At 52.4% G+C, this 27,030-nt stretch overlaps 4 protein-coding genes and 1 long non-coding RNA gene across 10 annotated transcripts in view; 3 read left to right on the top strand and 2 right to left on the bottom strand.

Annotated features, from left to right (window-relative positions):
• Positions 1 to 9,670, bottom strand: part of UNK (unk zinc finger) — a 45,489-nt gene extending 35,819 nt beyond the window's left edge. For 2 of the 6 annotated variants that reach the window (XM_082067419.1, XM_082067418.1), the window contains exon 1: positions 9,431 to 9,670. In XM_082067419.1, the coding sequence (XP_081923545.1) occupies positions 9,431 to 9,528 (98 nt within the window). In that variant the 5' untranslated portion in view covers positions 9,529 to 9,670. The remainder of the gene's footprint in view (positions 1 to 9,430) is intronic. The other 4 variants (XM_082067420.1, XM_082067416.1, XM_082067417.1 and 1 more) reach the window with 2 other exon arrangements.
• Positions 9,671 to 9,828: 158 nt separating this feature from the next.
• LOC309447114 lies at positions 9,829 to 12,901 on the top strand. The gene is made up of 3 exons (XR_014185561.1): positions 9,829 to 9,959; positions 10,073 to 10,285; positions 11,226 to 12,901. It is a non-coding gene; the product is annotated as an uncharacterized lncRNA (long non-coding RNA).
• Positions 12,902 to 13,147: 246 nt separating this feature from the next.
• H3-3B (H3.3 histone B) lies at positions 13,148 to 14,958 on the top strand. Its single transcript, XM_082067421.1, has 4 exons — positions 13,148 to 13,305; positions 13,778 to 13,919; positions 14,002 to 14,155; positions 14,252 to 14,958. The coding sequence occupies exons 2-4, from the start codon at positions 13,792 to 13,794 to the stop codon at positions 14,378 to 14,380; spliced, it is 411 nt and encodes a 136-aa protein (XP_081923547.1). The 5' UTR covers positions 13,148 to 13,305; positions 13,778 to 13,791; the 3' UTR covers positions 14,381 to 14,958.
• An 831-nt stretch (positions 14,959 to 15,789) lies between these two features.
• LOC309446963 (uncharacterized protein) lies at positions 15,790 to 22,211 on the bottom strand. The gene is made up of 16 exons (XM_082067192.1): positions 22,107 to 22,211; positions 21,665 to 21,772; positions 21,508 to 21,580; positions 21,218 to 21,374; positions 21,087 to 21,132; positions 20,132 to 20,190; positions 19,990 to 20,025; positions 18,910 to 18,962; positions 18,510 to 18,642; positions 18,228 to 18,418; positions 17,991 to 18,036; positions 17,825 to 17,890; positions 17,258 to 17,317; positions 17,012 to 17,094; positions 16,752 to 16,846; positions 15,790 to 16,027 (listed from the first exon to the last, which is right to left on the bottom strand). The coding sequence occupies exons 1-16, from the start codon at positions 22,141 to 22,143 to the stop codon at positions 15,993 to 15,995; spliced, it is 1,278 nt and encodes a 425-aa protein (XP_081923318.1). The 5' UTR covers positions 22,144 to 22,211; the 3' UTR covers positions 15,790 to 15,992.
• A 494-nt stretch (positions 22,212 to 22,705) lies between these two features.
• On the top strand, positions 22,706 to 26,815 carry GALK1 (galactokinase 1). Its single transcript, XM_082067221.1, has 8 exons — positions 22,706 to 23,064; positions 23,797 to 23,986; positions 24,291 to 24,410; positions 24,529 to 24,664; positions 25,071 to 25,252; positions 25,455 to 25,605; positions 25,749 to 25,911; positions 26,531 to 26,815. The coding sequence occupies exons 1-8, from the start codon at positions 22,900 to 22,902 to the stop codon at positions 26,600 to 26,602; spliced, it is 1,179 nt and encodes a 392-aa protein (XP_081923347.1). The 5' UTR covers positions 22,706 to 22,899; the 3' UTR covers positions 26,603 to 26,815.
• Positions 26,816 to 27,030: the final 215 nt, after the last annotated feature.

A 27,030-nucleotide genomic window follows, 5' to 3' on the forward strand; every position in this document is an offset into this window, starting at 1 on the left:
GTTGGCCATGAATATGTATTACTTGACATGACCTCAAAATTAACTAAGCATTTAGTTTGTATAATGTTTCAAATACACAGCCTATTTTTCTTCCAAGTTTAAATGTCATATTTTCAATTTGACACTGCTAGTTTACGTAAATACCATGGCTGCGCCTACGGCAAACCTACCTCCCTATGTCAAACATGGATCACCCCCAACTGAGACAACCCCCAGCACTCTGTGGCTTGGTTTCTGCTCCACAAACTATTTAGTTGCCATTAATCCTTCCCCACAGCACCTGTGTAAGTGCTGAGTCTATGAAAACAGGATCATATTAAAATAATTATTTTTTAATAACATGTGGGTTGAGCCTAACTGTTTCAGTGAAAATGCAGGAGCTGACTGCATCCAGACAGCTGTACATTGTTGAAGGTTTATACTCAATTTTATTGTCAGCACGATATATCAACATGTGCTTAAATATGAGCAGCTAAATATTTTATTACTAATTACTCTGCAAAAACATCCATCCACAGAGTTGGCTGATATGATCATTTATTCAGCTCATATCCAGATAAATTTTCTGTTTTCTATTAGCCGGATGAGATAGATGATGCTGCTTTACCCAAGCGTTAATGTCTGCAGCCTCAGACACAGGGAGAGTCTGCAGCAAGGCCGAGTTCAAATGGAGTTAACACGCATCAGGTTTGCTGCATTAGACAACAGTGAATCAAGGTCTGAATAATCAACTGATATCCTGTGCTGTAAAAATTAAAGCCCCAGCTTCCAGTAGAGTTTTTCCACGTTGTACTTCTACCAATTCAGTCATTAACAAAGCCTACCAGGGCTAGCAACTGGAGAAACACCAGTGAAGGCAGGGAACTGGGCTGGGCTGTTTTAAAACTTGTGTTACTCACCCTGCTAGTTCCCTAAAACAAAACATCCCACATGCAAGAATTCGTAAAGGCTAATTCGGAGCAATATTATTTCCATACAAGCCATTACATAGCTCAGGGTTTCAGTGACAGATTTTTAGGAGCATTTTTAGGCAGTTAACCTTCAACATCTTGTCTCACAAGGGGTGCTTCAGAAATGGAGCACGGTTCCCTTCCTCCTCCTGACCACGCCAAGAGCCCCCACGATTTAACAAACAGCTCGTAGATCAGTTGCAGCCCCATACTCACAGCAGTTTGAAGACAGTACCTGAACTGTTTGAAGGGCTGTACTTACACTGGACCAAAACCAGAAAACCAAAACTCCACAAGAAATGACAGATCTATAGTGCTCTCATCCAGACCAACCCACATTTGAAAATCAAACGGCATCTGCTTCTTCTCAGGTTAAATGCCAACCAGATTTGCAGCAGCCCCTTTGGAAAGGTTTACATTTGTGAACAGACTTTTTCTGTTGTGAGTTTGAAACAAAACATGGTGATTATCTAACAAGCATGAACCTGCACCCCATAACACATGTGCCAGCACAAAGATAAAAGCCAACTCTTCCTGGCTGATTTTGAAGAATCGATGTTAGCCTTTCAATCGATTTTCTTTTCCGTTCGGCACTCAAACCAGACTTCACCCGTATCTGCTACAGCCACGGACTCTTTTGACACTCCGTAAGGCAGGCACACCTCGGAATAAAAATCCTACGCTCACAGACAGACAGACTGGTCCAAAGAAGCACCATTATACGACCCCACGCCAGGCGAGTTGACATCAAGATGTTTCCCAGCTCTCCACAAAGGGGAAAGCAGTCAAACCCCAGGCTGTGCCCCAGCTTCTCGTTTTCCATTTTGACTAATCAATACATGAATAAATCTGGTGGCACTTTTAAGATATTTATAACGTGCAAACAATATTTGTTGTTGTCGTTGCTGGAAAGCTGCGCAATTGCCCTGAGGCATCTGCTGTTTTTATTTCTGCTATGATGGTAATATTCAAGTGCTATTAATGAAAGTTCACAGTCTATTGAAAATTAGAGGAGAAAAATCACCTCTGAGCACATTGCTTTTGAACCAACAGCTTCTTTTTGAACTGTGGTGGCGTGCTGAAGATGAAGGCTAACAAGTAAAACAATATTGACTTCAATTAATTCAGATTTTTGCAGATATTCACCAGGTATAGTTTCAAGAAACTATTTCTCTTTCCATATGTGCATGACTGCTTATTAATCTAAAGAAATTCTAGACATACAATGATAAAAAGCAATCCATCCATAATTTCTTAACTGTAATTAACAGCGCCATCATTCTTAATAGGCCAGTAAGCTCTAGTGAAATGTATTTGTGATTTCTGACCAACAGATAGATAGGGATGGCCTAAGATTTTTATTGTCTGACCATGAACTTGGTATAAGCTTCTCTTCTGCCAGTGTTCTGACAACTATATTCAATTAAATGTCTCTGACTATTAATAAGAGATAAGAATCAGGCCAGTATCAAGCATTTCGGTGAGCTGGCACCTTTATTGCCATCATTGCACTTTAACTCTTAAAACTGAAATACTTTTTTCATGGAAAACCTCGAACTTTTCTCCTAACAATAACCGTCTAAACCTGAATGAACGCTATGGCAGGGCAAGGGTGTCTGAGTCAGAAGACAACCTGCAGCAAAGCTAAGAAGAGAAGAAATTGTTGGTATTCATGTTAAGGGAACATTCATTCCAACTGATATTTCAAATGTCAAACTGGTATTAACTGCATCAAGCACTGATCAAAATACACAAAACAGAGATTGCTGAGAAAATTATCACAAGCATCTAAATTGGTTGTCATCACTAGGTGGAGCTTGAGAAAGTACAAACCTTTAGCATCTCTCTATGTACCCTTCTGGAGAGGTTTTGTATTTTTGATTGCCCTGATAACAAAAGACAAACTATCGCTCAATAAAGTAGCAAAAAAAGGGAGCTAAGAAATGGCACTTGCTCTGCAGCCTGCTGGCACATTACCATTCATTAATTTCAATGCCAGGGGAACTGCCGGCTGGCGCTGTGCAAGCACAGGGCATCACTTTCAGCAACAACTTTGTACCTGATTTGCAAGTGATGTGTTGAATGTTATATAAAGTTTATAGAATATATAAAGTCCCTACAAGATCCAAACCTCTGTGACTGTCTCCCTCTTGCAGGTCACTATTTCAACAAAATCTAGTTGAAGGAGTTTTTAAGGAGGAAACTAACTGACACAACATTGAAAAATGCAGTGACAATTAGACCAAAAAAAAAAAATCTTAGAAACAGTTTAGATGCAGGTGATTCTGTCAGACAAGTAACTTCTCACCATCTCTTTCAGCCCTGTCTCTTGTGCTTTCAAAAAGGTTTCAAAAGCAAAAATAAAAAGTTGAAAGAAGGAACAAAACACCACCTCAGCCTTCTCTGAAAATGAACATCACTGTTATGGTCCTGACAAGCAGGTTCTCACAAAGCCCAACAAAGCAATTTAAGGCATTATTGTTCCAGCTCTTTATTCCTCTCCTCTCTCAAAAATTACAGCTCCTTATAACAGGGTTCGCAGAAGGGAATGTGTGTCTGCTCTCCGGCTGCCCCAGTTCACAGCCTGGTATATTAATACAGTTTACCAGTGACGGTCAGCTCATGCTAATATGCTGCACAATAAGCGTGATTAACTGATGTACTGACACATTCCCTCCTGCCACGCTGTGACAGGGCAGTGACATCCAGCAAACAGCCAGGCAGAAATGCTGTCACGCTCTGCAGGAAGATTTTCCAGAGGACATTGGTCAGACCCTTTGTAACAAGAAGGCTGCACATTTCAGCCACTCATAGAAGTTACAAAAACCTTATTCTGGTGGAACGATCGAATGAAAATAAAATACTGAATTCCAACAGAATTTTCCTTAAAGACACACAATATGAAAAATGTTAGACAACACATAAACCTACAAAATGGGAAAAATTTATCTAGTGGGAAACTCCAAGCTCTGAGGTTTTCTAAAGGAATTATTAATTTTCATTTTGCCTCCCATGCCACAAAAAAAATCCTATATGCTAATGTAAGCAATGTATAAGCATTAATGTAATACTTTTTTCAATTAAATCATTTGAAAGAACCATTTTCCAAGTTGGAACAATTCTGCACGACTGAATCCCTCTCGTCTTTCGCAGAGTTTTGGTTTTTTGAAACAGAAAGTTTAGCCAGGCCAAAACTGATTCTGAAAACATCAAAGCAGCACATGAAGCTTTTTACTCTGCAGAATATTTATATGTCACCTATTCAGCGCTAATCTGTATGTGAATTCCCTGTCACTTTTGATATCAAACAATACTCACGCATTACGTGTAAATGTAACAAGCAAACCACAGCTCCGGCCCGTCAACCCAAGAGAGAAACATGGTCTGGCCCCAACACGTGCGTTAATCAGCAGGACAGCACGAAGCCTGGACCCCCAGAACCCCCAGCTCAAGCTTCAGGCTTTCGCACCTCGTCCTCTGAAGAACCAGAAAAATCCGGAGTGTTATTTCCCAGTGTATGTATTCAGTGGTAAGCACATACCGTGAACGCAGCCCTTCCTGTTCACACTCCAGTGCTTTATATTTCCAACTTCCTGTAACTATTCACACTTCCTAATAACAGTTTGTGGTGGACTTGTATTCTGTGAAGTTCACACAGACTTCAAAACCAGCAACAATAACCAGCTTATACTTGCCCCATGAGCTGACATTTGCAGGTAAAGATGTAGTAGACTGCTGGTAAGTCCCTGGTTTAGAAGTATTGACTTATTCTGTGCTTTCGTAACTAGCTCCAACTTTATCACCAAATCTGAAACCTAAGAATGCAAGGGGGGGTTTTTTGGTTTTGTTTTCCGGGTTGTTTGTGGGATTTTCTGTTTGTTTTCTTTGGGTTTTGTTGTTGTTTTTGTTTAAACACCAGGGCTAGTTTCTATTTTTGTATAAGTCCATATCAGCTTATTGATCTAAGGGTTGTCACCAGTAAAACCAAAGCAAAATTAGGGCAACAGTTTGTTATTTTAAGAGTTATGATGGTTTAAAAAGAACACAAAAGGTTTCTAAAAACAATTTCAAAAGCCCAAAAACATTTGCTAGGTTGTGAAGACCACCCAATTCAGGCACAACAAAAGTATAATCTAACAGAGTACGCAGATAAATGCTAAGAGTCCTACAAGAGCAAGCCTCTTACAAAAAAATAACCAAACCTACCAACCAACCAACCCACCTCTGAAAACATGTTAGCTACACATCTGGTTTTTGGTTTTACTTCCACAGACAGTCAGTCTGCACATTTGAGATCAGACGTGCTGTTTTCGCCCAGCCAGTGATAAGACACTGTCCACTGATAAGAAGATAAGGATTACTCCCTGCTACTACAAATGCTTCAAGGTGCGTTTTTGTGCGCCATTGGTTTTGAGTAAGAATTTAAACATAAGAATTTGAGATAAATAAGCTTGTGCATGTGAGTTCTCCATTCAAATCTAAGCCCAGCTATGATCTTGCTATTTTTATTTCTTCTTCACCCGCACTGTCCTAATCGGAGTTCCTATTTAAGGCTGAGAAACCACCAGACAAGGCACTACTGAAAAACACGCAACTACAAAAATGCCTTTGACTTGAGCTGTAACTAAAGGATTGCATCAACCTGATTTTAATCCCCACTTAAAATGTCCTTCACTCAAGTGCACCAGTCCTTTCTCCTCCACGTGGCTGGCATCGAAATGGTTGCAGGATAAAGCTTGGGCGACCTCAAGCCAGCAGTCACTAAACATGACAGCACGACCAACCGTGTGGATGCAGTTCTAGCACTACATAAAGGGTACTAATCCTTCAGGAATTTCCCACAATTCCTCCCCTCGTGCAAAAGGAAAGACAAGTTTTTTGTCTTTTATGCTGCAAAGGCATAACCCCAAAGCTTCTCTTGCAGTGGTACAAAGGAGGACAGGATAGACTCCCAGGCATGTTGGTCCAGAATTCCAGTGAGGGTACAGCCTCTGGGGACATGGAAACCTGAAGTTTATTTACAGGATGGCTGCTTGTAATTAAGATGGGCATGCTTAAGAATTCCTCTGAGTAGTGATGATCTGGGTTATGCCGAACAAATCTGTGTCCCAAAGAGTTTATTGCCTAAATCAGAATATTTTCAACACTGCCTTCGAATGTGTGTTTTGAATAGACAAGAATGAAGGCACTCTTTGTTTTTGTATTAAATGGGTTAATTTATCTTCACCCGAACGTTTGGTTTCCTGCAGAGTTATTAAACTGTCTGGCTTCCAGGTGAATGCACAGCAAACAAAGGACTGCTCCACTTTCACTTATCTAAATTCTGCCAGATCAATACACACCCCAGCAGAGGATACAATCTTTACAATTCACAATTAAAGAGCCCAGTCTGACTGAAAACCAATGAGGTCGGCAACAGCTGAATGTACAGACCGTACCAAAACAAAACTACACCAGAGCACTTGGTATCTACAACTCCACGTGACTGATCGCTTGCTTTCGGTTTCTTTGAACTCACCCTCTATCCAAATTCGCAGATAAGACATTAAAGACAGAGATGACACACACAAAAATAACCATGCCAGCTAAGAAACGGTGCAAAGTCAACACGTAGTTGAGGTTTGACAGAGCGTAGCCAAACCAAATCCACTGCCCAGCACAAGCAATGGGCTCACCCCTGCACAGCACATTGCCCAAAGCAGATCAAAGCCACGCAGGTACCCCAGAAACGAGCCCACCTCCCCCTCATCCTGAGGAACACACCGACCTGATCCTGCCCTGGGAGCTGCGGGATCACAGGGAACAGCCGCACGCTGAGATCTCCAATCCAGCAACCCCCAGAGAACACAGCAGCAGTTGTTGAGCATTTTGTTACTCACTCGAATTCTACAAACGGAATACAGGATCCCCAGATGAGAAACATACCATTCATAATTAAATAGTAAAATCTGGCGCACACCAGAATGACTCTGTTTCCAGGAGTATGTGGCTGCATGCTACAACTGCTACTGAGGACACAGTCAAAGGGGTTTTTTAGGCTCTTCATCCACTTGCAAACAGCACCAAGGGCATGAGATGGCATCAATAATTCTATATTTTTTCAAATTTGCGGTACATCTAGAACAAATATAAAGGCTTCCTAACAAGATCTAGAACTGTAGTTCAAAGTACCTAAAAATATCATGCAAATACTAAGAGTTTAGAAATCAACACTAATATGGAAATTGGAATGTTTCCTAACAAATACAACCAAAACTTTCCAAGAGAGAGATCCCCAGCACCAGATTGTCTGTCCCCAGGGAGCAGCAAAGTATGCAGATAATTAAGCTTACTTGAGTTTACAACTTGCAACCTTCATGTCATTTTATGGAAACAAACTATATTTAAGGAGGGAAAAAAGGAAGAAAACATTTACATTTTGACAACATACAACTTGTTCACATGCAGGACCACCAAATAAGTTCCCATATGTTATCAGAAGGAGGTTTACAGTATGATGTGACCTAGTGTACAAATCCAAGACTTTCAAAGTGTGGCTCCCATCCTGCTGTCAGCATCCTGCAGCCCCCAAACCCATGCTTCACTTAGAGTTATTCAGCTTCTCTGCAACTGTTTTCACTGAAGTATTTTTAGCATCCATCTGAAAATGCATGTTTTGCTCTCTGGAAAGCAGCTAATTGCACCATCACCTTTATTCCAGACCATCCCATTTTCCTCCCCTGTCCTTTTCAGCTACTGGGTTCCCAGTCTTCCTCCTTCTCCTCCCATTTCTTAAACTCTTCCTTCCACTATTTCTTTACTAATCTTTGATATCCTTGTTTCCATGGTCATGCTTAGCCACAGCAGCACCTTAGTCTTCCTCTACCTAGTGCAGTGACAATCTCTCTGCTTCATTTGCTTGTCACCTGGGATTTTCTCCATCTCATTTTTAACCCATTGCTTCTCTGTCATTCTCCAACTCCCTCTGCACCCTCTTTAACCACTACAGCAACAGTCCCAGCAGACTCCTCCATTCCACTTGCTCCTATAAACTGGTCAAACTTCAACTGTAGACATCACCAGAAATAAAGTAACCCATGAGGTTCAGCTCCCTGGAGATCACAAGATGGACATAAAACCTGTAAACTCTCGCTCTGCCATTGACTCGGAATTCTGAACAGCCTGAAGAAAGATGACATGAAATACCCTGTGATCCCTGCAGCAGGCACACAGATCGTAGGGATCTATGTCTTCGCATTTCTGTGGCTTTTTATTCCATGTGAATGCAGAGAAGCTCATCGCTAACTTTATGAAAACGCAGACTAAAAGAATACAGACGGCACTGTGAACCTGGCGTTCTCATTGTGGGTGGGGGCATCAACACAAGCGAGAGATACGGGTAATTCGTATGACATTTTTTCTGTATGCGGACAACACCCTAAAATGATAAGGACAGACAGTTTGGCGCACGTATTCTGTTCACAAAGAACAGTCTAATTTTTTTTTCGAACACTTGACCTATTACCACCCATTACACATCCATCGCTCGCCCATCCTCACATAGACACCGCTCACTCTTGATCCACCCCATTATCCCAACTGCAAAAGGAGAACTGAGCATCAGCACCACAACTTCCAACCCAGACAACTTATCACAGGCAGAACAAGCTCCAGGAGGTCATAGATCCTTGGGACAACACATTTTTTGCTTGGGGAAGACACATTCCGGGAACAAGCCTCGACTGAGGCACCGTCTCCAGCAATGGAAGCCACACACACTAACTGTGCTGCAAATCACACCCGAGCCGTCTCAGCAAAGGCGGGAACAGGACAGGCACTTATCGTTTTCATGTAACATTTCCCATCGGGGATAGTTTGCACACACTTGTGTAAAACATTCCCATATCTGGCCTGGAAGCACCTTCTCAGAGACAGCTTCCCTGAGCAGAGGCGCAGGCTGACAGGGATTCGGCCCTCGGGGAACACGAGGCAGCGTGATCCCCTCTCCTCACAACACCCTCCTCCACAGGTGTCTGGGGAGAGCCCGGCCCCTCAGGGGGCGACTGAGCGGGGTGACAGCGCCGGGAAGCAGCACACGAGGACCCCGACACGTGCCACTCTCAAACCTGACGTGACACACTGGCGGGCAGGGGCACAGACGGGGACCCCCGCCACGGGGACGGGGCACAGTGATGGCCGCCAGCCGGCCGCCCCCTCGCCGGGGCCGGAGCTGCGATGGCGGCCGAGCCACCACAGGGGCCGGACCCCCCCCACGCATCACGGCCGGCGCGACCCGCGGGGGAGCCGCTCACGCCCCGCCCCCCTTTCCTTCCCCCCCCCGCAGGCGGGACCCGCCGGCCCGCGCCGGCCGGGGCCGGTTCCAGCCGGTTCTGCGCGGGCGGGCGGCGGGTCTCCGTGCGCGCGTGCCGCACGCTGCCCGCTGACGTCAGGCGCGTGTTGGCGCGCGGGCGGGCGGCGGCGGGGAAGCTCTCGCTACGTACGTGTAGTGCTGCGGCTTCTCGGGCTGCGCCTGCAGCGCGCTGGCGGCGCTCGCCGGCCCGGCCGCGGCGGGGCCGCTCGCCACCGGGCCCTTGGACATGCCTCCTGCCTTCCGCTCCCGCCGCCGCCGCTACCGCCGAGGAGACCTTTATTATTCACTCTGCGCGGTCCGCACGGAGGGCGCCGCGCGCAGGCGCCGCCGCCGCCATTGCCGCCCCGGTGCGCGGGGCGGGGTGGGACTTGTAGTCCCGCCGCGCGCGCGCGCTCCGCCAACCCGGGACGCGGCGGGCGGCGGCTTCCGGCCGGCGGGAACCACAACTCCCAGAGGCGCCTCGCGGCGGCGCGGCCCGCGCTTCCTGCCGCGCGGGGGGCGACGGGACTTGTAGTGAGGGGGGAGCGGCGCGCCGGGGCGCCCCCCGGCGGCGGGGCGGGAGCGCGCCCGCTGCGAAGCGCCACGGTCGGGACCTGCTCCGAGGAACGGCCCGAGTCTGGGGACGCCACCGAGCCCCGGGGACAGCACGAACCCTCCAGGCAGGCAGGGAAGCGCGTGGGGGAGGCTGGGCCAGGAGGCCTGTGAGCAGATGGGGAGTTATTTGTGGCAGGCGGCCTGACTTCCTTCCTCCCCTGCCTCCCCTCCTCCTCAGGGCTGGACGCAGGAGCGCGACGTCCCAGCCAAAGGGTTATTTTAGTGTTGGCACCTCTCATCGCTCCACGGCCTTCCCCACCCACTGACAACGCCGTCCAGGAAGCGCCTGGGAACAGCACTGCAGTGCTGGGGAGGAGGAAGGAAGAGGAGGAAGATGAGGGGGAGGAGGATGAGAAAGGCCAAGGGAGACACGTGGAGAACCTACCTCCAAGTAGGTGACACCAAAGGCCCCTGGATGCTGGGTCACCAGAGGATGGCATGGGCTCCCTGTCCTTCCCCAGGAGAAATTCCCCCCCCGGGAGAAGCCACGTCCAAGGAAGCGGCTCAATTCCCAAGCAAAGAGCTTCCTCCATAAATTAACTTCTCTCCCGGGGGAGGAAATGAGATGTGCTTCTTTTAATAGGACTTTGATCTCTTGGGCTCCACACAGAACCGCTTCCCTCACTGGGATCCTCCAGCTGTGTGGTAAAGGGCAGCAAGGATTTATAAGGCAAACACCTTTAACTGCCAGCACGCACAGGGCAAACGATGTTAATAATAAACTTTGGGGTCTGGTCTGCGTGCTGCCTGCGCAGCTGTTTTGGGGAGCAAAATAACTTTTTAAATGAGAATTTACATTTATTCAGGCTTTTACTGGGGTAATTTAATAGCTTACTCCCTTGCATTTGGAGGAGTAAGTCACAGGATATCAATACCTCCTTATTCACCTAACAACCCTCCACGGGAGGCTGAAGTACTGTAATTATGCAGCTCTTGGTCAAGTAGGACAACTTTTCACAAGTCAGTACGTGTGGAGGCATTTCAGTTAATGTCTACATACACACACCTATATCCCCAATGCAAAATCACCATCACCAATGAACCTGCACAAAAAACTTCAGTTATTGACCAGTCTCACCAAAAACACCATGAACATGCACTTCATGCACAGGGATTTGGAAATCACAGACTCAAATCCTTGTTCGCTGATGTTTTAACTGACAATCTGGTACTGATGCCGTTTCCTCTTCCAGTTCTGTTTCAGTCAGGACAACTCACCGCATGCTCTGCCAAGCAACAGAGAAACGTTTAGGACACACGTGTGCCCAGGGTGCATTTACTTCCATCTTTGCGCAGGTCCTCATTAACGTGTGCTCGTTTGCTCTCTCCAGATTTGGCGTGTGCACGATTCCATCTGCCCGTTTCATCCCAGAGGACGTGTGGCTTTTCTGCAGTCTTAAAGAGAACAAAAATGGAAAAGTATCTCTAAAATTAGAAGCGTAAGTAGCCACCGCTACAAAGCCATGGGACAGGCTATTGATTCTTGGTAACAAACACGACACACTGCTCTCCTGGCATTAGTGATGGTGGAGTATACTCTTAAATATAACAAATGTAAAGTATAGGCTGTAATCATTACAACAGGTTTCTAGATTTCTTCTTCCGAAGTGTGAACAACTTGGATTGAAGGGGGAATTCTTTACTTCAGGTTATCCAAAGCACGTACAACCAAATGATTGTTTACCTACACCTCCCAAGTCATTCCACTGACATGCAGCTTCGTGCCTCCAAAAAATAAACATTGTCCTTTACGAGGAAGAAAATTAATCTGAAAATGAGGACCGGAGGCAGGGAGATGTGCAGGAGATGACGTCCCTCCGGCAGCCCCTGGCACACGTGACAGTCCTGTCACACCATGTTGGCGCGTGTTCGCTTGACTTACCCAAGCAGGCAGAGGGGCGAGAGCCACGCTTCCCCGTGCCGAGCTCCTGTGGCTCCTGGCTCTGCCCAACGCGCCGGGTGTGGGCCCGAGACACTTACGCATTCGGGGAGGATGCAAAACCTCGTACAAAGTGTACGTGATTACAGGCGCGCTCCCGTTTGCGGAGCTCACGGACACCTTCGGGAGCTGCGGTTGAGCAAGTGCTTGCGTTCGCTACGTATTCTGTGCGCTACAACTGCCGGGTGTTTGGGACCTGTTTTTCCTGATTGAGGTACCTTGTCATGGAGGCAGGGACCTGTCCCTGGTCCCAGCAGTCGCTACAAATGCAATTAAATAGTAACATATAGCCATGTGTAATTCTTAAGGCAGTAACCTCCTCAAAAAAGAAAATCTTGTTCCTTGTCCTCCTAGATGCTACCAACAAGGAACATGGATTCCGGCTTTCTACTTGCAATGAAACTTTGCAATTTGCTTTAGTTTGGGGAGTTGTAAGGTGACCTACGAAGCCAGTGGGATTTGGAGAATGGAGGCACAGCTGGGTGCAGCCCCAGCCCCTACGTGATCCTGTGGCTCATGGTGGCCGTCCCAGAGCCAAGGGTCAGCCCCCTCCCGACTTTTGTAGGGGGTCAAACACGGGCAGAGCTGCCCAGTCCAAACCCCAGCCCTGTGACAAGCGTCCCAGGGCTGCTGCGATGATAAAACCGGGCAAGAGACGCCCGAAGTGCCCCCAGAGCCCCTTTCCCTGCCGGGGGCTTCACTCGTCCCCGCTGACACTCGCGAACGCGGCGGCGGAGAGGGGGGGACGTGGGCCCCGCACGAAGCACCATCAAAGCGGAGGCTCCCGCGGCCTGTGCGCTGCGGCTCCCGGGGGAGGCGGAGGCGGGGGGGGAACCCGGCGGCCCCCGCGGCCTGGCCCTGCCCTCACCACTCGCAGCCCCCCTGCCAGGCGCCTCCGCAGCACACGCCAGGAAAGGCGCTTTCTAGCGGGGGCGAGGGGGGCGGGCCGGGAGGCGGCGGGGGCCGCCGGGGCCGCGCGGGGGGTGCCCGTGGGAGCCCGCCGCCCCGCCGCGCCTCGCCGCCGCTCGCCCCGCTCCTATTGACTTCCCATTGTGGAGCTTTGCAACAAAGGGTAGGATCCAAACCGTGCCCCGTTTCGTCCAATCAGCGCGCAGAGCTCCCGCCCGTCGTCGATTGGCTCCTTCTCGGCTCACTGTACCCAATCGGACGCCTACTTTAACAACCAATCAGCGGTCGGGCGTGCGACCAATCAGCGCCGAGGAACCGGAGCACGGCCTTTGTGTGTCGTGACGCCACGGCGCCGGCGGAGGTCCCCGCCAATGGTACGGCGCGCTGCTTCCAGGCATTGTGAGATCATCGCGCCGTGTGCCGCCCCCAGTGTAAAAGGCGGGTCCCCGCGGCGGGGAGGGCGCAGTGAGCGGGTGGTTGGCTGTGGAGCGGCTCGTGGCAGGAGCGCCGTAGGCTTCGCTGCGCAGCGCTACCGGCACCGGTGCTTTCTTCTTCTCCGAGCGGTGAGTGCTGGGCGGCGGGGGCGTGCCGTGCTGGGCGGCGGTGCGGGCCGGCTGTTGGCGGCCTTCGTTCGTCCTAGAGTCTGGTGGGCAGGCCGGGCCTTGTCTACGTGCCCTGAGTCACGGCCGGTTCCTATCCTCCCCCCCCCCCCCCCCCCCACTGCTCCGGGGCGGCCCGGGAGGAAGAAGGAGGCGGCGTGACTCAGTCCGCTTCCCCCAGGGAGGGGAGCGGCCGGGCCGCGACGCGAAGCGGGGGTGGAGGGGAACCGTGACTCCTCCTCCCCCTCCCGGGGGAGGCCTCTGGCCGCTTGCCCGCCTCAGCGGCGCGGGAGGGGGGCAGCTCGCCGACATCTGCCGCTTTCGGAGCTTGGCCGGGGAAGGCGGGGGGTGCAGGACGACACGCGGTGGCGCTGGGCCTGTGGGGTCGTGCTGCCGCGGGAGCTGGGCCCCGTGTCACGCGTGGCTGCGTCCGTAGGGAAGTGAAGAGAAATGGCCCGTACAAAGCAGACCGCCCGCAAGTCCACCGGGGGGAAGGCTCCGCGCAAGCAGCTGGCGACCAAGGCGGCCCGGAAAAGCGCCCCCTCTACCGGCGGCGTCAAGAAGCCTCATCGCTACAGGTAAGGCCGCCGGCCCTGCCCGGCCCGGCGCTGCCGCACCCCCGCCCTGGCTCACCCGCTCCCTCCTTCCCTCTCCACCCAGGCCGGGCACCGTCGCCCTCCGGGAGATCCGTCGCTACCAGAAGTCCACGGAGCTGCTGATCCGCAAGCTGCCCTTCCAGCGGCTGGTCAGGGAAATCGCCCAGGATTTCAAAACAGACTTGAGGTTCCAGAGCGCGGCCATCGGCGCGCTGCAGGTATTGCTGCCGGCCTGCTGGGCCTCGGTGTGTGTGGCGCTGAGGTTGCTTCGCTGGGGGTTTCTAACGGCATTTCTTGTTGTGCTCTTGAAACAGGAGGCCAGCGAAGCATATCTGGTGGGGCTGTTTGAAGATACGAACCTGTGCGCCATCCATGCCAAGAGAGTCACCATCATGCCCAAAGACATCCAGTTGGCTCGCAGGATACGGGGAGAGCGAGCTTAAGTGAAGGCTGTTTTTATGGTGTTTTGTAGTAAATTCTGTAAAATACTTTGGTTTTAATTTGTGACTTTTTTTGTAAGAAATTGTTTATAATATGTTGCATTTGTACTTAAGTCATTCCATCTTTCACTCAGGATGAATGCTAAAAGTGACTGTTCACATAAACCTCAGTGATGTGAGCCTTGTTGCTCAGGAGTGACAAGTTGCTAATATGCAGAAGGGGATGGGTGATCTTTCTTGCTTCTCATGCATGTTTCTGTATGTTAATGACTTGTTGGGTAGCTAAACTTGTAAGGTACTAGAATTGATATAAATGTGTACAGGGTCCTTTTGCAATAAAACTGGTTATGACTTGATCCAAGTGTTTAACAATTGGGGCTGTTAGTCTGACCATACATCACTGTGATCAAATGTGGACTTTTTTCAGAGGGTGAAAACTACAAGTCTTAACCACAGTGTAACTTACAGTTTCCTAAAAACGTAAACCTGGCAGCTATAGAATACACTATGTGCATTTATAATAGCTATTTTATATATTGTAGTGTCAACATTTTTAAATTAAATGTTTTACATTCACATGTGAGGAGTGTTTGTCATTTGGTTTGTATGAGCTGGCAGAAGCTTCTTCCTCCTGTCAGCCTGGACTGCTGCTGTGGCAACTTATTTTTGTCAACAGGATTGAGAAACTGGAGGTTTTCTACAGCTGGAGTTGTGGTTTCTGGCCAGTGAGGGCAGAGCAGAGCCCAACTGCGACCCCAGACTGGGAAACAGTCTTTTGGGGTTGTTGGTTTTTGGCTTTTAGTAAAGCTGAGCTTACCAGTGTCAGCTGCTTCGGCACAACTCTAGAACTAAGCTTTTTTTTTTTTCCAGTAGTTAGAGGGGAAGCTCATTTTTGTGGCATGATGGGTCTGTCCAAAACCACCAGTTTGTTCCTCAAGCAGTGTCTCAGTGCTGAGGGGTGGGGTCTATGTGGCTCTGGTTCCCCCCCAGTTTCTCTGCAATCTAAGTTGCAGTTAACAGCAGTACAGGATGGGTTGCAAGTGAAAAAGCTAATTGTACAGCTGGAGAGTGTATGGGCTGCTAAGCAAACCGGAATGGATGCTCAGTAAGATTCTCATTTCCCATCTAAGCTCTTCTGATCAAACAGGATTATACACAAACCTTCACTCAGAAAAGCTCTTTGGGCTCTGCAGAGACAGGTCTGGTTTTCCCAGCAGTGCTGCTGGGAACAGCCCTACCTTGTCAGGTTCTGCTAGAGGAAAGCTGCTCCGACTACATCTGAAACAGGTAATTAACATGTAAATTAAGTTGTGAGGCCAGCTCTCCTCAGCTCCTAACAGGCTGCACTAGTAAGGCTGGAGTTGGCACAAAAGAGTAGCACAGGGAAGTGGTTCAGCCAGCTTATCTGGATTTATTTCAATGGAATTCAAAGTGCTGTGGCAGAAGTGGCATTTCGGTAAGAACAGTGATGGTTTACGCCAGAGAGCAGGAGGTGAGTCAATGCTGCCCCGCTGCACCATTGTTCAGAGAGCGAATGCATTTACAGCGCTTCCTTCCACAACAGCCTGAAAGCTTGAAACCCACTGCAGCTCCCAGGAGCCAGGGCTGTCCCTTGTCACACAAACCACTCTGTGTGCTTAAATCCTGCAGCTGGAGAAACAGGCACTCCTCACTCTGTGCTCTTAGCAGCTTCCTACAGCCCCCCAGTTAATACCACAATCACATCTGCTCCAGAGCTGCTAAAAACATGCTCTAAATCTGATTAGATTTTACATAACACTGCTAAACCTGTAAGGAAAAAGAATTCCTTGCATCTAAATTGTAAACATAATTGCTCTAAAGGTCTAAAGCATGATCTCAAACTTTAGGTATCTTGGGTAGATCCCCTGGGCCAGTCTGTCCTGGGGGACAGGGCCTGTTGAGGGGACATCTGGTAGGGATGTCCCCACGAGAAGCTGAAGGGCCCTTGGTGACCCAGCTGTGTAATTTAGAAGCACCATGCGGGTTAAAAATAAGAACTCCAAGTGACGGGATTTATGAATGCCTGGGTTTGGTGCTCAACTGCAGTAGCAGCCTGGGCTCCTGCAGGAAAAGTATGTTTTAAAATAACATCCCTCAAAAACAACATTTCCTCCAAGTGCTTAGTGGAAACAATGAACCATCTGGGTATGCCTAGAAGCTGTTTCTTAAAATAAACTAATTCTCTAGCTGTTCTTTAAAAAAAATAAAGCACAAAGCACACAACATACAACCCAAACCCACCAGAAATTATCTATTCACCTTAGTAACCTCAAGCAAGGGGTGGACCAGAATTGTAACTGTTGGTATTCCACAATCTCACCGTGATATCTGAAGACACAGACCCTTCCCTTACCGATTCTCCTGATGATTTCCTCACATTCTTGCTCAGAACTCGCTGCAAACACCAGACAGTCAAACGTGCTCCCATCAGGGCTCTCGGGGGAAGCGCTAAAAATGGAAACACGTACATCAGCCAGCAAAGCAAGCGGCTCCGAACGCCCAGCCCTGGCTCGTAACCACACCAGAGACCCCACGGCTGCTCTGGACGTCGCTTTTTCTAAGACCCGTATCCCTCGATACCCCCCCCTCCCAGGGCCCACGGGCAGCACTTACGCCACGCAGAAGGCAAATATGTGGCTGCGGTCCAGGCAGCGTCCCACGCAGGAGATGGTGGGGTAGGGGTGGCGGCACAGGAGCTGTGCGGGGGACAGGAGGGAGGTGGCACCGGGGGCTGCAGTCAGTCCCTGTTGTCCCAGTTCTTGGTTTAAACTGGCATCACGACCCCCCCAATTTGGGGTCCCCTCACTGTGAGAACAGCAGCCTCAGGAGTGACCAGGACCTTGGACATTGTTCATTTACCTTGGAAGAAGTCTTCTCCTGTACAAGGACTTCTGCTTCCCTCACGTCACATAAAACCTCCTGAAGGGGGGATGGAGGGGCAAGAAGCCCCAGTCATCCCAGTGTCTGAGCTCCATTTTTAATAAGACACAAGAGCAAGATTATTCAAAGTTGAGGTGATAAAACACCGTCAAGCGCAGCTTTTTAAAGGAGTTCCTTGTGCTGCCCTTTTTTTCTACCACCCAGTGGCCTTTCACATGAATCGTTTGCTAAACAAACCACCCCAAAGGCTCAAGCAACAGCAACCTGAGCCCTACAGCATCCCTGGAACCAGGCTCAGCATCCCCACAGTTTTCCAGGTGCTTTCCTGCAAATGTGTGTCTTATTTTCCTCAATGCACTTTCCCACCCTGGCTGCAGAGCTGCTTCTAATGAGAAAAAAACAACCCACAGGGCTGCAGGGTGTCAAATACTCAGCCAGGCAAAGCAAACCTGGAGCGGGCACGTAAAAACTATCCCTGGGCAAAGACCATATTTCCCTGTTTTCTCACCAAAACCTTCCTGGGATGTCCTCGGCCCCATCACTCACCTGTGCTGCCAGGTGCCTCTCCAGCACAGCGGGGATGGCCCGCTCCAGCACCTCTTTGCCACCGTACTGAAACACAGCAGAAAGGAAGGAATAACCCATTGGCATGCAAAAAGAAACCCAAGAGAGACAATTTATCCCCAGGCACATCTCTGTCCCATCACCTCACCTTCCCAACGCGGGTCTGGCCCAGGTACTGCAGGTTGTAGAGCAGCCTGAGAAGAAAAGGGCTGGACTACGTGCATCCTCCTGCTGCTCTTTGCAGGGGAAGATGCTCACAGCCCCCACCACCCCCAGGCCATGGGGACAGATTTGGCCCCACAGCCTGGACAGAGATTGGGGCGGTGTGGGCACAGGGCTGCCCCAACACTGGGACCCCCAGCCTGGGGGCTCCCCACAGCCCTACCTGCCCCCCTGCAGCTTCCGTGTCTGCCCCTCGCGCCGGGGGCCGCGCTGGAGCTGGAATTGGGGCTCCTTCTCCTTCAGGACCTTCAGGTAGGGCAGCAGCGGCTCGTAGACCGCCCCGTCGTGCCACCACCACCGCAGCAGGCGGAAGCTGAGAGGTTGTCCCTTCAGCTTCTGCAGCACCGCCCCAGCCTGGAGAAAGGGTTGGGGAAGCAGAGGGGAGGATGGGGACAAGAGAGCAGAAGATGGGGGGGGGACACACCAGCCCTCCGTGCCCACCCACCTGCCCATTGTAGGCATTTCTCAGCGAGCAGCCATTGATCTCATCGAGGATGTCACCGGCCAGCACCACCTCATCCACCTCCGCCTGGCTCTCAGGGAGCACCTCGGTGACAAAGACCCGGCCGTCCACATATCTGGGGGTGCAGCAGAGCCCCAGCTCAGCCCCAGGGACCCAGCCCAGCTCCCCAGGCTCTTTCATACCACCAGTGATATTCCACTGATACAGGGAGGCAGGGAAAAGTCCCCCATGGACAGCAGATACCAGCAAGGCTGAGTTAATGGAGAAAAAAGCAACCGAGACAGCCCCAGTGCTCTCAAAGAGATCTTTGTTTCCCCTTTTTAGGGAGGTTTGGCTGCCGTGGTGTCCAGATCCCACTAGAGAGCAGAAAGAAGGATCCTACCTGAGCACCATCCCCAGCACTCGGCATGGGACCGTCTCGTAAGTGATGCACACCTGGAAGAGAGTGGCTGGTGACAGTGGCCCTGCCAATGGCTGTGGGACACTCAAAGAATGTGACCAGAACAGGGGGTAAGGTGGGGACTCCTCCCCGGCTTATTTCTGGCACTGATGCCAAACCAGGGCTTTGGGAGACAGGCGGAGGCTGGTCCCTGGTGCCCCAGACTGGGCTGGGACCATCAGTGGCTGTTCAGCCCCATCCTCTCTTGGGATTCAGCTGCGCCCAGACCCTGGAGAGACAAACCTGCCAGACAGACGGGACAGCAAAGCAGCAGGTGAACCCTTAACTGGGTGATGAGCCCTCCTCCCTCGCCCCCCGACACAGCCGGGGAGCCGTGCTGCCCCTGCCCAGAGCCGCTGCCATTTGCAGCAGCACTTACTGTCACATCGCATTAGCCAGGGACCCAAAACACGGGCAGTTCAGCCGGGAGCACTTACTGCTAGCAATACCCAAAAGCCAGCGGATCCCAGCTTCCACAGCAGTGCCGCAGCTCGCCACACCATAACCGGCCCCAAAGCCGCCTTGAGCATTTTTGGGGGATTCTTTTGGGTTAAAAAGGCAGAGGGATGCTCTTCATTTTTAAAAAGACATCAAGGCATCCCCTACTGTTCTTAATAAATACATCAATATTTCACTGAGCAAAGCCAAGGGCGAAACCAGGCGCTTAATCTATGACAGCCCAGGGAAATGGGGATTTTTTTTGTTTTGTGAGAAATCAGGGAGGGGAGTATCAGAAAACTTCATTTACATCAGGATTTTAGGCCTGGGTACTACTCTTGCTTGGTTTTAATCCCAGGAATGCTGGGATCTGCTCCTGGTGACAGCGCAGGCACCCAGCAGGATCCGACCTCAGTAGCAGAAGTGGCTCCGCTCACGCTGGTGACCCTGAGCCAATCCACCCCTGTCCACAGCTGGGCAGAGTTACATGGCAATCCCTCCCCACCAAATCATTCCTTATCTTCCTCATTTAGTTTTTCAGCAAAAGCCAAGTGGCCAAAGGATAGGGGAGAGATGAGCTCTCACCGGCAGCAGCCAGCTTTCGTCCAAGAAACTGCAATTCTGCAAACAAAGGAGCGTCAGCGCCATCAGTCCCAGTGAGGAAGGGGCTGGAGGCCCCCACCGGCAGCCATGTGCCAGCCACCACCCCCATGATTTGTCACCGTACCTGCAGGTCCAGGGAGAAATCCGTCTCTGTCACCACCAGCAGCAGGGAGAGGAAAGGCTCTGCAGAGGGATGGGGACAGAGAGGCAGCGTCACCACCAGGTTCCCAGCAACCACAGCCTCATGGGGACATGGCAGAGGTCTGAATGAAGGTATTTTTGGTGCAACTAATGAGCCCTGGGGAGGGAAGCCGTGAGAGCATCCCAGCCCAGGTTTGTCCTGGGCTCCCACTGCCACCACGGGGAAAGAAGCACTGCTGTTCAACACCCCATTTCCCTAAATCCAGACAAAGGCACATAGCAAACACTGCTGATGAGCAACTTTCTCTCCTTTCTCCCCTTAAATGCAAAGCAAAGTGCTCAGGCTCCCCTGCACAAAGCCTTGCAATTGCACTGACAAACCTGCTCATGTACCAGCAGCACAGGTGATTTATATAAACCATCCAGGCACAGGTTTAACAAGCAGTTATTTATCATAATCAAAACATTAAAGGCTTTCACCTGGCCTGGCTCTCACAAGGAGCACAGCTGTGGATGGAGTGGTGCAGCCTGTCAGGGTAATGCAGCCATTTACCGCACCCAAACCCCTTTGTGACCCCCCATTGTGGGTTGGGAGCCTGGGCCCAGCTGCCGAGGGCTCCTCTTGAGCCTGGCCTGCTGGGTCCACTTAAACCAGCATCCTTGGTACAAAGAAACATCATGGAAGACACTTCAGAAGCAATTTTCCTATCCCGTTACACAAAAACCAACCTTAGATGGGCTCAAACAGCGTTTAAATATTTACACCTCTTTTTCCATCACTGCAGCAGCATATTTAGATTTTTTTTACCAAAAGCTTAGCTTAAAAAAATAAAATCACAGCAGACAATTCCCCCCCAGCCGCAGCAGCAGCAGCAGTAACGCCTGCGACAGCCACCCCGGGGCAGGTTACATCCCACCTTGGAGTGCCACCTTCTTACCCAGGAGGTCTTCATTGCCAAGGATGGAGCTCACCGGATCATAAAACTGAAGCACAGAGGAAGACCATAATTATGCTACCATTTCATTGCCTGTTGCCCACCGGCAGCATCTCCCCCACCGCGTGCCGCACCTCCAGGAGCCGGGGGGTCTGTGCCAGCTGCCGCACGGCCGCCGCCAGCACCTTCCCTTGCAGGGCCAAGCGCAGAAAGTACCGCCCGCGGCCCTGCGCTGTCTGGACCTTCTCACAGCTGCCGGCTTTCCGGATGCTGATGGAGAGAGGGGTCGGCCTGTTTGTGGAGAGGAGAAGCAGCTCAGGGCTGAAAACTTGGTGGCATGGGGGAGCATCTTCTCCACACCCATGATCTTGGGATGCCACCATGGCTCAGTTTTTCATCCCCCACCTGGCTTGCAGCCCCTCACCTGCTACTGTCCTCTGTGGGAAGCTGCTCCAGCCAGTGCCAGTAATCCCGTCTCCTGAAGCCCCAGGATGGTTCTGTGGGAGAAAGGGAGCGCAAAGCTCCTCATCACAGGCTCTGGGGCACTGCCACCCCCTGCCCGGCCATTAAGAGCCACTCACGTCGGAGCCCCTTGCGCAGGATGCTCTCCAGCAGCTGGCAGAGGGATGTGAGGTGTGGCGAGGCATCCGTGCAGGGCCCCCCGTCCTCCCGCAGCCGCAGCACCCCACCTGCGGTGGGAGGGAAGCATCAGCACCCATGGGTGCCCCCACTGGTGAGGGGGACACCCATGGGAACAGCTCCGTGCACAGCCCCAGGGTGGGTCTCAGGCGCTGCAGGAGGTGCCCGACACCCCGGCAGGATGGGACCCACCGCGGCTGCATTGGGCACAAACTCAGAGAAACCGCCTGGAAGTCCAAAGCAGGTGCAGCAGCGCGGGTGCAAACACCCGCTCACGGCGGCCCCCGGTCCCGTGGGTCCGGCCAAACCGGTGCAGCGAGGTGCCGGGTCTCCGGGCGAGGGCTGCGGGAGGAAGCGCGTACCGGCCGGGGGGGACACGCTCACCTTTAAGGGCGCTCAGCAGCGGCTCCTTCCGGGCCATGGGCTCGTCCCGCCGGCCTAGGGGGTCCCACGGCGGCGGCTGCGCCGGACGGGAACCGGGAGCGGGAACCGGGAGCGGGAACCGGGAACGGGAACCTGGAACCGGCCCCGCCCCGGGAGCGGAGCAGCCCGGCCCCGCGGGGGGAACCCTCCGGCTCACACCCACCCGCCTCTGCCGCGGGCACGGACCGATCGACATCGCCATATGGCCACAAACATATGTATATATACACCCCTCCGCATGGCACATCGGCATATACATACATACGTGTGTGTGTACCTGTACAGCTATAAAAAGCACAGACAGGCACTGGAATATATAGGTGTAATGCAGATATTGGCACGTATCTGTAAAATACATGCATTGGCATATATATTGGCATAAAATGCACATATAGCAGAGACACTGGTGCATATATATATATATATCTATATCCATATGTGAGGACAACGCAGGTATGGGGATACGGATATAGGTAAATGTATAAAAACTGTCAGGTCCTGGCCCCGCCATAAGTACACACAGGGGTATGTATAAGGCGGGACTCTTGCGCTGCCTATAGGGCTGCACGCGCACCAACTGCGCTCCCGAGCCCGCGACCGGGGGCGCGCACGGCGCGTGGGAAGGGGCTGCGTCACGGGGCAGGGACCCCCAGCGCCGCCGGGGCCCCTTTGACACACGGGTTCGAACGCGGCCGCCGGGGTAACGGGGTAACGGGGCAGTGCGGGCCCGGCGGCGGGGCGGGGCGGAGCGGCCATGGCGGAGGCGGCGGAGCTCGGGTCGGCCCGGCTGCTGGCGGCCGCCTGCCGGGAGCACGAAGCGGCTTTCGGGGGAGCGCCGGTGCTGGCGGCGTGGGCCCCCGGCAGGGTTAACCTCATCGGCGAGCACACCGACTACAACTGCGGCTTCGTGCTGCCCATGGTAAGGGCCGTGCTCCACCGTCCCGGGATCCCTCGCTGGTCACCCTTCCGGGTCCCTCCTGCAATCTCCGGGGGTTCCCGGCTGCCGTCTCCCCCCGCCTGTTCATTCGGGATCCCCCCCCTGCGCACGGGACCACCGGAGTGGGACCCGGAGCATCGGGGCAGCACCCCACAGTCTGGCTCCTAAATCACTGTACGGAGGAAGTGAATCCCCCTCCCCGACTCCCTCTTGGAGGGCTGAAGCTGCTTTTCTGCAGCTCTGTCAAATAATTTTCCATGCCTGGAGAGCAATGTGGTGGTTCGAAGCAGCTGGGGCTTCCTGCCCTCCTTTGGATCGGTAGGAAAGCCCCCACTCAGTCCTAAATCAAATCCTACAGCTTATTATTTTGAAGGAGAGGAGCGTGGGAGCAGGTCAGCTGAATTTTCCTGCAGACACGCAAACTTTCTAAGGTCTTTCACAGCAGCTTCCCACTCCTCAGGAGCCCTGCAGCCATCACCCCGGCACTGGGCTGGGATGGGTCACAACATTTCCGTGCTAAGACTGACCGTGTGTGGCATTAAATAGCCAGAAAGCTTAACGCTGTGACAAGCTAGGGGGCTAGTGGCTTTGTGTGGACATAGTTAAGGGTAACACGTATTGGGTGCTGCCAGCTGTGGGTTGAAGCAGCCACAGCCGTCCCCTGCCACCAGCGGGATGTGCCAGAGGGTCTGAGCCCACTTCTCACCCCCACAGGCCCTGCAGCTGGGGACGGTGCTGGTGGGATCCCCCACGAAGGACGGGACCATCTCCATCATCACCACCTCGGCGGACGCGGACGAGCCCCGCAGGGTGGAGTTCCCGGCTCCCAGCCAAAGCAGCCCCCTGAGCCCGGGGCAGCCACGCTGGGCCAACTACGTCAAGGGCGTCATCCAGCACTACAAGGGTAAAGCTCAGTCTGCTGGGTGGGTTAGAGCCCCCCTCACATGGGGATGGTGCTCGGTGCCCAGCATTCCGCGTGCTCCAGGGGCTTTTCCAGTACCGGTGCAATCCCGCAGCTGCTGCCGGAGCCGGGCTCCAGCTTTCAGCTCCAGAGACTGCTGTGGTTTTTTTGGGGGAGGTGCTGTGGGTCATTCTGTGTTTTAAAATGAGTTATCACAAGGGGCTGGTTACCCGTGAGCTGTGGGACACAGCAGCCCCAGCCATGCAATGGCTCATGTTCCCCCTCCTCCACCCTTCTGTTCCTGCAGGTGGTCCCATGCCAGGATTCAGCGCTGTGATAGCCAGTGACATCCCCCTGGGTGGGGGCCTCTCCAGCTCGGCCTCTCTGGAGGTGGCTACTTACACCTTCCTCCAGCAGCTCTGTCCAGGTAAAGGCAGTAGCCGGTCCTGGCCCCCGACAGCTCCATTCCTGGGTGGGTCTCCCCCTGCTCGAGGGCAAGGGGCCAAGGTCCCAGAGCTAACCTGCATCTCTCTGCTCTGGCACAGATGACAGTGATTTGGTAGCCAAGGCGCTGGTGTGCCAGAAAGCGGAGCACACATTTGCCAACATGCCCTGCGGGATCATGGACCAGTTCATATCCGCGATGGGCAAGGAAGGCCACGCGCTGCTTATTGACTGCAGGTCAGGGCCAAGTGCTGAGCCTGCTGAGCTCTGTCCATCTCCCTGGGCAAGCGGAGACAGCTGTTCCTGTGGCCAGGAAATGAACGCAGGAGTGCAGGGAGGGGTTAAGCCCTGAACCCAGCCCAAAATCTCATCGCAGAGGTGGGACTCCCCGCATTTTAATTCCAGTGTCTTGACTCCTCCTGCATACTTTTTGTTATTTGCTTGGGCTGTCTTTCCCACAAAGTTATTAGGGTCCATTATGGAGCTAATACCGGGGAGTGGAATGCTCAAACAAAATGCTAAACCACATGGACTTTGCCTCTGCAGAGGCAGGAGCTGCTTGCCACGTGGCCTCCGGGATGGCGGGAGGCCGGGGCGGGCAGAGGGGTCGGGCACACAAGCCCACGCTGAGCTCTTGCTGCAGGTCCCTGGAGACCGTCCTTGTCCCACTGACCGATGCCAGCTTGGCTGTTCTCATCACCAACTCCAACGTGCGGCACACGCTGACGGGCAGCGAGTACCCCACGCGCCGGCGGCAGTGTGAGGAGGCAGCGGCAGCGCTCGGCAAGGAGAGCCTGCGAGATGCCACCATGGCTGAGCTGGAAGGTGGGGACCGTGGCTCAGGGTGCTCCTTGCGGTAACAGGAGCTCAGTGCCCCATGGCATGGGCTGAGACTGCAGGGCAGCCCCTGCGGTGGATGGGTGGATGCATGCACAGGGACAGGAGAATGCCACAAGTGGGGATACGGGGTTGCAGGATGCAGCCATGCTTGAGCAGCTTTGCTGCAAGGATGGGTGTATCTCTGCAGCGGCCAAGAGCCGGTTGGGCGAGGAGGTGTTCCGACGGGCCAGGCACGTCATCGGCGAGATAGCACGGACAGAGCAGGCAGCGCAAGCACTGAAGAACAGGGACTACAAGACATTTGGGAAGCTGATGGTGGAGAGTCACAACTCCCTCAGGTGAGGATGAACCACCCCTGGGCAGGGCTGGCTGCAGTTCGCTACAGCAACGGGTGCACTGAGACGTGTCTCTCAGCCATTTGCAGCGCAGAGGCTGTGGCCGGGGTGCAGGACAGGGCTGACCATGGGTCTCCTCTCTCCAGGGATGACTATGAAGTGAGCTGCCCGGAGCTGGATGAGCTGGTAGCAGCAGCACTGGAGGTCAAGGGGGTTTATGGCAGCAGGATGACCGGGGGAGGCTTTGGAGGCTGCACGGTGACATTGCTGGAGGCCAAGGCTGCAGAGGAGGCCCAGCGCCACATCCAGGTACATGGCAAAAAAGTACTTGGAGATTAACTTCAAGATCCCAAGGAAGCACTCAGGGGCATGGCCTGGGAATGCTCTTGAAGCTGCTCTCCTGAGGAACTTGGGGTTGGTGTGGCCCATCCAGCACCACGCAGGGAGAGCCCCGAGTCTGTCGCAGGCAGTTCAGCACCATGCTGGTCACAGAGCACTGCCCAAGGACTTTACTACGTTGAGAAAGTGAGCAAAAAGGTGCCAGGTCAGCTTCAGGAATTCTAAATCTGTCTAGGCAACAATAATCCAGGCTGAGCTTGGGCAATGCTGAGCTCAGCACCAGCAGTTACAGCTCAGGTAAGATCTTAATGTCGTCATCAGTATTCTCTAAATCAGCAGCTCAGCCTGCATTGGTAGCTGAAAACAACAGAAAATGGGGTGTCAGGAGACAGAGGCAGTGAAAGAGGCAGAACCTCAGGGGCCAGGACAGCACGCTGTCCCCAAAAACACACCCCAAGAAGCGGCTGGGCCAGACGCAGAGCTGGGCTGACCAGCAGGACCTTTCTCCCCCCAGCTCTGGCAGGTCTTGCCTGCACCAGGCCAAAAGCATCCCCCAGCACCAGCTCTCACCGCTCTTCTTGTCTCCTAGGAGAAATACAGCCGCACAGCCACCTTCTACCTCACCAAACCCTCCGAAGGGGCGAAGGCGCTGCCCCTGTAGAGGAGCGACCTCCCTCCGAGAGACAGCTGCCTTCCTCACCTCACAAGGGAATCAATTTACTGCATCGTTCGCCTAATAAACACAGAACAGTTGCACAGTCATTCTATGCCCACCTGAGCCAAGCTCTGATGCCAAAGTCACTGAGGACCTTTCCTCAGAGGAGACTGGTTTAACTCCAGTTTGCACTGGTGTAATGAGCCGTTACCAGGGATGTGGGGTCCAGTAGTACCTCTGGAGCTGCAGGCACAGGAGGGGATGGTGGTGGAGGAGCAGCAGACAGAAGCCTGCTTGGGTATCTGCTTCTGGCACGTGTCCTTCATCTGCTGCAGATGAAGGGTAGTTGGGGGATTTTTTTTTTTCTTAAAAAAAAAAACCAAGGAAAACACAGACTGTAGAGAAAACGTTTATTGAGTGCAATAAGAAGCCAT

Source organism: Streptopelia decaocto, assembly GCF_964273445.1.
Source record: "Streptopelia decaocto genome assembly, chromosome: 16".
In the NCBI taxonomy this organism is placed as follows: domain Eukaryota; kingdom Metazoa; phylum Chordata; class Aves; order Columbiformes; family Columbidae; genus Streptopelia; species Streptopelia decaocto.